The sequence below is a fragment of the Vombatus ursinus genome, unplaced genomic scaffold (assembly GCF_900497805.2).
Source record: "Vombatus ursinus unplaced genomic scaffold, bare-nosed wombat genome assembly UNPS02014786.1, whole genome shotgun sequence".
Taxonomy (NCBI): Eukaryota; Metazoa; Chordata; class Mammalia; order Diprotodontia; family Vombatidae; genus Vombatus; species Vombatus ursinus.
Window position 1 is genome coordinate 47,573,310 of NW_020954564.1, and position 9,230 is coordinate 47,582,539.

General features: G+C 42.2%; 1 protein-coding gene across 1 annotated transcript; it reads right to left on the reverse strand.

Annotated features, from left to right (window-relative positions):
* Nucleotides 1-2,906: 2,906 nt before the first annotated feature.
* LOC114046961 (endoplasmic reticulum chaperone BiP) lies at nt 2,907-8,742 on the reverse strand. Its single transcript, XM_027867616.1, has 9 exons — nt 8,637-8,742; nt 8,188-8,447; nt 7,520-7,751; nt 6,705-6,842; nt 5,887-5,999; nt 5,410-5,800; nt 5,048-5,285; nt 4,630-4,797; nt 2,907-3,832 (listed from the first exon to the last, which is right to left on the reverse strand). The coding sequence occupies exons 2-9, from the start codon at nt 8,331-8,333 to the stop codon at nt 3,273-3,275; spliced, it is 1,986 nt and encodes a 661-aa protein (XP_027723417.1). The 5' UTR covers nt 8,334-8,447; nt 8,637-8,742; the 3' UTR covers nt 2,907-3,272.
* Between the last annotated feature and the right edge of the window lie 488 nt (nt 8,743-9,230).

Consider the following 9,230-nt stretch of genomic DNA (forward strand, 5'->3'; position numbering starts at 1 on the left):
CTATACATGGTTTACCTCCCTAACCCTAACCCACACTCTCTCTGTAGTGAAAAACTCTGAATAAGGTTGGTATCTCATTTCTGTAATCCCAGAGTTTAGCATAGGAGGTCGGGTGTGATGGGCACTCAAATTTGATAATCATATTAAAGCATCTATTATGTGTAATAGTACTGGGGTAGGTATTAAGGATACAAACAACATACAGTCTCTGCCCTCAAGGAGCTTACATTTTTTTGAAGATACAAACAAGTAAACAGTTTAATAAATATAAATTGAAGAGGAAGAGAGTGTTAACTGAGGGAGGTCAAAAAAGGCTTTCCTTATTGGGGTGGGGTGGGGGTGCCACCTGAGCTGAGAACTAAAGGAAACTAAATATTCTAAGAGGTGACCATGAAGAGGGAACATATTTTAGAACAATCTATACAGAAAAGTAGGAGCAAGATATGTATGTTGGGTTTGGGGAAGAGCTACTGGATCATTTTGGCTGGCAAGCAGTATGAAAGAGAATATGAAATACCTAAAAAGATGAACTAGTGTCAAATTGTGAGGGACTTTGAAGGTCAGGATGGAGAGTTTGCATTTTATCCTAGAGGCAATAAGGAAATCACTGAAGATTCTTTGAGCAGCAAAGTGACCTTTTTATTTTTAGGGAGATTATCTTGGCAACTGTGCAGATAAAGGTAAGGGGAGACTAAAAGCTCCTCTAATTGGGAGGCTAACGCATTAATCCAGGAGAAAGAAGAGTAGTGTCAGAGTGGGGAGAAGGGGGATTAAGATGCTGTGCACATTTAATTGACGAGATTTGTCACCTGACTAGATATAGGGAGTAAGGAACAGGGAAGAGTTAAGACTGATCCTCTGATGCTGTCAACTTGGGAGACTAGGATGGTGGTGTCAATATTGATAAGTTTGGGGGGAAATGTCTTGAGAGGGATAGGGTGCCGAGTTGTGTTTGGACATGTAAATGTTAATAACTAGAATTTGAATACTAAGTCATTGAGTATTGCTGCTGCTATGAGTTTGAATTGAAAATATTAACTAGCAGCAGCCAGTCTTAAATGTCAGGATTTTTTTCTTTAACAAGAATTCAACAAAATAAGAAACAATCAAAGAAGTTGCATCTGGTAAGACAGCTATTGAAGAAAAAGCATGGAACTTAATTTTGGGAAATTTAAATGTGAATTCTCACTCCAACTTAACTGTTGGAGAGACCTGGGTTCAGTTTCTGCCTCTGAAATTTCCTAGATATTTAAGCAACTTACAAAACTCATTTTATACCTGTAAAATGGGCAATACCCTTATTATCTTCCTTGAGGTCATTGTGCAAACTTGAAAGTGGAACTCACTTGTAATTAGCTGTGACAAATAAGCAAGTCATAAACTCATGAGCCTTTTTCTTATGTAGAAAATTGTCATAATACCTTTGTGGTAGAGTTAAGAAGCTTTGTGAACTGTACACCATATCCAGAAGCTAGTGACCTAAGACCAGATCACTTCAATTTCAGATATTATCTAATTTGCTTTGTTACACACAAATACTGAAGACTGAAGTCCTGGTCCCTCGGAGCATTTTCTGAAATAAAGTTGTTAGAAGCAAGTCTTGGGGAACTTAGAAACTAACTTGTGCTTAAACCCCACTATTGCTTTATGACTGTTCTTTTAGTTAACAGAAGAATGAAAGTTGCTGTAAGTATTTAAATGACATTCTAAAAACTTTATTTAAAAGTTACTTTTGGTTGAGTATTTTAATTGTAATTTGTAATTATTAATCTCCAATTGGGTGTCATCCAGCCCTTTCCACCAAATGTCAATGCGTATGTGCTTAGAATTACTTTTGAAAAGATTGTTTAAAGAATTAGTACCAAAATAAATATTAAGCACAAGATCCAAGTAATTTGTTGTCATTTTCAAAGGTTCCCTGGCAGAGAAAAAATAACTATGTACCACAGATCAAGAGAGTCGTGATCCATGTTTAACTGTTAAGTAACCTTTGCTAAGTCCTGTTATCTCTCTGGTACTTTTTTTCCTCCTTTGAGTTTCATAGATGCTCTTTAAAGTCCGTTTTTGTTTAACATACTTAACAATTCTAGTAAGGAATACATAGCCATGTCTAACCTTAGTAGGCTCTTTACAGTGTAACCCCTCTGAAAAATCTCTGAAAAGGTAAGAAAAATCAAGAGCAGGGCTAAAAGGCACCTTTTTTATTAATCTAGTTCAAACCCTCATTTGACAGATATCTAAAGATAAATCAACTTGCCCTTTGTCTTATCTGTTCCTCAATAAAGACCCTATTTCTTTCTATGTTGAGTCTGGCTTTCCTAGAGCAGGAGTTCTTAACCTTGTTTCTCATCATGAACTCCTTTGGTAGTAGCATAGTAAAGTCTACGGACCCCTTCTCAAAATGTTTAGAAATGCATGGACATGGACATGGACACACACACACACACACACACACACACACACACGATTATGAAAGGAAAACAAAGGGCATTGAGAATAAAGATGTAGTTTTTTCCCCATTTGAGTTCATGTATCCCAGATTAAGAATCCTTATCCTACAGGATAAATGAAACCATATTACTCCATGGAAATAAGAGTACTAAATCAGTTTCTAGCCCATTTGGGAAGGACTATTTGGTGAAATAGAAAATATTGGCCTAGAACTCAGAAAACCTGTTTTATTACTTCTGCCATTGACTAGTTGTGTATAAGGGGACAAGGTCCTAATGTAGCTCTAACTCCAGTATCCAACTTCCACCACTAGGCTTGAAGACTGAAAGCTGATTCATCACTTGCTCTCTTATAAAGTGAGTCCTAATACTAGCAATCTCTTACCTTTCATCATGTTATTTGTAAACTTCAAATGGGTTACAGAAGTCAGTTTTTTAAAGTCACAAAAACCACTGTGTAAATAACAAACATTTATTGGTATCACTTAATGGTAGAAAAAAAGTTCTACACCAAAATGCACATGACCCAATTGTTAAATAGAACATTTCCGAGGTGAACACATTTCCCAACCCAGGTTTCTTTGCCCCTCCCCCCTTAAGCCAATTTTAGTCCCCTATCCCCTTCCCACCATTCCCCCCTCACCCCCACCCCCATGAGTAACTGCTAACAAAAGCAGCAAACAGCCACTTGGGCTATAGCATTTTCAACTCCACTCCATAGTGAAGATTCCAATTACATTCGAGATTGAGTTCTCTCCATTTCTTCTAACAAAAAGTTCCTGAGTCCAGTATTTACAATATTACAGCGCACACAAATGGTGTCTACAACTCATCTTTTTCTCCTGTTTCTTCACTCCCTGGGGGAGGGCCTGCACCACCATAGAGCTTGCTAACAATAGGCTGGACGATCTCTTCAAGTTCCTTCTTTTTTGCTTTGAAATCTTCAATCTCTGCATCTTGGTGACTCTCAAGCCACTCAATCTTTTCTTCCACTGCTTTTTCTACAATCTCCTTGTCTTCAGAGGAGAGTTTTCCACCCAGCTTTTCCTTATCACCAATCTGGTTCTTCAGTGAATAGGCATAACTCTCCAGCTCATTTCGGCTATCAATACGCTCCTTAAGCTTCTTGTCCTCCTCAGCAAACTTCTCTGCATCATTTACCATCCTCTCAATCTCTTCTGGTGTGAGTCGGTTTTGGTCATTGGTGATTGTGATCTTGTTCTTGTTTCCTGTGCCTTTGTCCTCAGCTGTGACCCGAAGAATACCATTCACATCTATTTCAAAGGTGACTTCAATCTGAGGGACCCCACGAGGAGCAGGAGGAATACCCGTTAGGTCAAATGTTCCCAGCAGATGGTTATCTTTGGTCAGAGGTCGCTCACCTACAAAGATATTCCATCATTACTTACAATGCTGCTAGGATACCAATTGGCACAAATTGCACGCAAGCTATAGAATATCACATTTAACTTTTAAATCATTTTATCTAGGCTAACCCCTATTCCTTCTACAACACATCTGACAAATTGTCAGGTGCTAACTAGTCCAACAATTAATTTTACAGGTAAGGAAACTGAGAAGCCTGAAAGTCACTGAGAAGGGAGACAAGCCCATGGTTAATCAAAATAATCATATCTGTGACTCAAACCCAAGTCTTCCAACTCTTTAATATTTTATCATTATCTTTAGAGTTAATTCCTTTATGTTCATTCAACCTTAGCCCCAAGAATACCACTGGCAAGAACTTCCTTCCCCAAAGGTAGCCCAATCAAAATTGAATGTTCCAATCTTTGTTTGGTGTATAAGCAAAATACTTAGCTTAGTATCTTATTTCAAAAAGTTAACAGCAAAAGGCAGTATGGTTTCAATAAGAAGGCAATAAGGCAGGAATTGGGAAAAACAAGTTTTAGGATCACTTTGGATGTGTGTGTGTGTGTGTATATATATATATTTTCCCCCCAATGACTAAGAATTAAAGAGAGGCAACATCCTATTTCCCAGTGCCCAAGATGGCAGGCAGAATAGTATACAAGTATTTACATCCCAGTTGGGGCCACAGGCAAGAATTTTTCTTTAGCCTCAATTTTCTCATCTCTAATTATTAGTACTATTCTAAGGAAAACTTTTAATAGTCAAGTTCACTTAGTATGGTTTATTTCTTTATATTAAAATATATTACCTTCATAGACTTTGATAGTGACAGTTGGCTGATTATCAGAAGCAGTAGAAAAGATCTGAGATTTCTTGGTGGGCACAACAGTATTTCTTGGGATCAGTTTGGTCATAACACCACCAACAGTTTCAATGCCAAGTGTAAGAGGACACACATCAAGGAGCACCAGATCACCTATAAAACAAAAAGAGAATTAGTTTCAAAGTAAATTCTACATTAGTAATAGTCCTTTAATGACCACACAAAATAATTTATGTATACCACATCACCACACTTAGCATTGTGGATTATTTCTAATCTATCTCGATATTCTTGCATCAAATACAGGTCACAAATCATAAGCTAGTCCTTGATAATGGCTCCAAAAAGAAATATGTTGGAAATTCTATTAAAGTCTTTTGGAAATGCTAAGATGTTGACCTACCAGTATCTTGGTCACCAGACAACACACCAGCCTGGACAGCAGCACCATAAGCAACAGCTTCGTCTGGATTAATGCCCCGGGATGGCTCTTTGCCATTGAAGAACTCTTTCACTAATAGCTGTATTTTAGGGATCCGGGTAGAGCCCCCAACAAGAACAATTTCATCAATATCAGACTTCTTTAAGTCTGAATCTTCTAGTACTTTCTGGACAGGTTTCATAGTAGACCGGAACAAATCCTAAAACAGAACCAGTAATATATAATCACTTGGATGTCTTTATCACACCATAATTAACAGGGTAAGTAAACTCTGTTATCCCACCATAGTTCACAATACCATACCATATCTCCTATAAACCCACCATGTTTAGTTCTTCAAACTTGGCACGAGTGAGTGTCTCAGAGAAGTCTTCGCCTTCAAAGAAAGATTCAATTTCAATTCTCGCCTGATGTTGAGAAGACAAGGCCCGTTTAGCTTTCTCAACCTCCCGTCGAAGTTTCTGCACAGCTCTGTTGTCTTTCCTCACATCTTTTCCAGTTTTCTTTTTGTACAATTTAATAAAATGCTCCATGACTCGTTGATCAAAATCTTCTCCACCCAGGTGAGTGTCACCATTTGTGGCCACCACTTCAAACACTCCATTGTCAATGGTGAGCAAGGACACATCGAAGGTGCCGCCACCCAGATCAAACACAAGGATGTTCTTTTCTCCCTCCCTCTTGTCTAGGCCGTAGGCAATGGCAGCCGCCGTACTGGTGAGAAAAGAACAGGGCTAAGTCAGATTAGGATTCCCCCTATTTCCAAAGCATTTTTAATCTCCAAGGTTTTCAATACTTACGGTTCATTAATGATCCTCATAACATTAAGACCAGCAATAGTACCAGCATCTTTGGTTGCTTGGCGCTGGGCATCATTGAAATAAGCAGGAACAGTAACAACTGCATGAGTAACCTAAAATAAAAAGTTGTCCTTTTAAATTCTTTCACAAAGTTCCACTGTGATTTTTATTTACTCATAAGTATAGTTCTGAACTGGAATGGACATGAAGATATCATCCTAGCCTAAACTTTTGTTTTGGACCGTAGTGCCCAGGGAAGAAAAATTCCTCATTTGAGGCCATGATTATGTCAGTAGCCGCCATAGAATCATAGATTTTTAGAGATCTTATTGGCCTATTCTATTTTCTCATTTTACAGGAAAAACAGCATTGAAGAAATTGTAATTTTTCCAAAAATCATGTTAAGTAATACATCTAGTATATAAACTTATGTCTTCATTTTTTTCCTAATCAGTAAATGGTTTTCTACTACTACATCTTGCCTACCCATCCCTTCCATCATTAATCATACCAGTTTTAAGGTTACACTATATGGTGAAAGGAGCTGTAATTTCATTGGCATAAGAAACTCCCACTTCCAATGGAGGCAAGCACCTGCTCTAAAACTCAAGTCTGACAGAATTGCTTGGAATGCTAAAATAATTTACTTGCCCTCAGTTCACATAGCTCACGTGTGTCAGAAACAGTACATCATTCAAAGCCAGTTTTTTATGTAGTATGCTACTCTACCTCTCTTCAAAACTATGTTACAGTAACAATGTCAAATGTTATGAGTCCTACATTTTCCCAAATGACTACCGATTTTCTAAAGTTATTACCTTCTTGCCTAGATATGCCTCAGCTGTTTCCTTCATCTTAGTTAGGACCATGGCAGAAATTTCTTCAGGAGCAAATGTCTTTGTTTGTCCACCCCCAACATCCACCTGAATGTATGGTTTGGTCTTCTTTTCAACCACCTATTTTAAAAGAATTAAGAAGATCTGATTATTTACACACAAATGAATTGTATTAAATATAGGCACACATCTGCTTTGTTAAGACATTATAGTCTTAAATTTTCTGACATTAAGTTAATTCTATATTAGTGTCTTAAATTACCTACTAGATACCATGAGAACTGGGACTAGTCTAATTTACCCCCCTAGTACTAATACTACGCTGTCCAAAGCAGTCATATAGGTTTCTGTTGAATTAAATATACTTTCCAAGAACTTGGTGATTTTAATCAAAGCCAATACTGATCATATGCTAAAAAGAACTCCTTTGTAATATGGTTGGACCAATACTACTACGTCACAAAGAGCTTGTGTTTTTCCCAGGCTTGGTTTTATTGGAACACTGCTTGTTCAAGTACCATTAGTGTTCTAATGGTTTAAACCATTTTAAAGATCACAGAACTAGGAAAAAAAAACCAAACCTCTGAGATCTTTAAAACAAGGGGGTCATATTAAACTAATATCAAGTAAGGCTCAGGAAGAAGCCACTTGGTTTAAATCACTTTTTTAAGAATTCAAAGTTCAGTAACAGAGCTGAGGTTCAAAACTACATCCTAGAGGTCTTCCAATCAGCTGAGGTTTAACTTCCTTCATCCTACCAATATATTATTAACTCACAATAAGAGAGAAAAACAGACCTTGAAAGGCAGATATTTAATGTCCTGCTGCACGGAGGGGTCATTCCACGTGCGGCCAATCAGCCGCTTGGCATCAAAGACCGTGTTCTCCGGGTTGGAAGTGAGCTGGTTTTTGGCGGCATCACCTATGAGCCGCTCTCCCTCCGGGGTGAAGGCAACATAGGAAGGTGTGATTCGGTTGCCCTGGTCATTGGCAATAATTTCCACACGGCCATTCTTAAACACACCAACGCTAGAGATAAGGGCAAGCCAGAAAACACATGAGTCTTGGATACAGTTGTTGAGAAAGAAGCCACTAACAGTGGGAATGGGAAAAAAGTCTGAAGAGGCGTCCTCCCCGTTGACCCTCCCCCTGCCCCGACCTTGGGAAAGCGGGTTTCTGTCCAGACAACTGCCCGGGCCTAAGGGATGCTCCCATCTCATGCCTGGGAAGGACACGTAGGCTGGGCCTGCGCCCCCCTCCAGGACCCCGTCTCCGGCCTCCAGCCTCAGTCCGGAAGAAGAACACCTTCCAGGGCAGAGGAGAAAGGCCCAACAAAGGCCTGCGGAAATTTTCCAGCCTGGACCCACCCAATCACGAGCCCAGGCCCAGAGGCGGCTGTCAGAAGCCGGGGCTGCCCCCGACCATCACCCCAGATTGCCGAGGCAGGAGCGGCTGCTGCTCTTACCACGAGTAGGTGGTGCCCAGGTCGATGCCCACCACGGTGCCCACGTCCTCCTTCTTGTCGTCCTCTTCGGCCCGCACCCCCACGGCCGCCAGGAGCAGCAGAGCTGCCGCCGCCGCCGCCACCGCCGTCACGAGCGAGCGCCTCATCCTGTCCGTCGGTCCGCCCGCCCTCCTGCCTCTCTGCGCTTCCGCCCGCCGCCGCTCTGCTCGCCCGAGGAGATTCCCTCAATGGGGGTGACCGCGATGTGAACAGTAGACAACCTGCGGAGACACGGCCGCGCTCGCTGAGGGGAGGCCGGGGCCGACCGGGGCCCATCATGGCTGCCTATGGGCAGACGCTCCCCCAGGGCCGGCCAGGCCGCCCCGGCGGGTCTGGACGAGGCCTAGCTCAGTTCGGTTCCCTTCTCCTTCTCCCTTCCCCTGCTTAGGGCCCAAGGTCGTGGCGCTTACCTCGCACGGCTCGTTCGGGGGAAGTATCAATAGTTTGTCACACGCTTCCTGCAAGTCCGTTGGTCAAGTCTGGGCCCCGAACCGGCGCCGACTTCTCTTATATAGCCACCCCCCAGCCCCGTCGTGGAGGCCTCCGATTGGTGGAGTCCCCGCGCGTTGGACGCCGTTCATTGGCCTCAAACACCAAGCTGGCCACCGCCGATTCGAGGCGGCCGCAGCCGCAGACTACGTCATCGCCTCGACCCGCCCCCCGCAGTCTCATTCGTCTCACTTTGCGCCCAAGACAACCAATCGAACAGGCGTTTGGGCCCTGCGGAAGCATCCCATTGGTCTAGCCGCTGTCAATCGCCTGAGCGTGGCGCGCGCCGGCCTCTGGGCAGTTTCCGCTGGTTGCCGCCCTGGTCCCACCTTCTCTCTGGAGCTTACTTGGAGCTGCTGTGGGTGTGGGCTGGGAGCCGGTTTACCTGTTGGGGTGATGGGAGCTGAGATCCCCGCCCCTTCAAGCATTCCCGGCCTTCCCCTTGGATCCTTCGATCCTCGTTGCTGTGTTGTAATCTCTCTTTAGGCTGCCTATTGGTGCTGTAGTCCCAAAGC

Coding starts and splice junctions, on each gene's coding strand:
- LOC114046961 (XM_027867616.1), bottom strand. CDS start 8,333: ATGAGGCGCTCGCTCGTGACGGCGGTGGCGGCGGCGGCGGCAGCTCTG. Junction 7,752..8,187: donor CTGGGCACCACCTACTCGTG/GTAAGAGCAGCA, acceptor CCTTATCTCTAG/CGTTGGTGTGTTTAAGAATG. Junction 3,833..4,629: donor CACTATCAAAGTCTATGAAG/GTAATATATTTT, acceptor ATATCTTTGTAG/GTGAGCGACCTCTGACCAAA.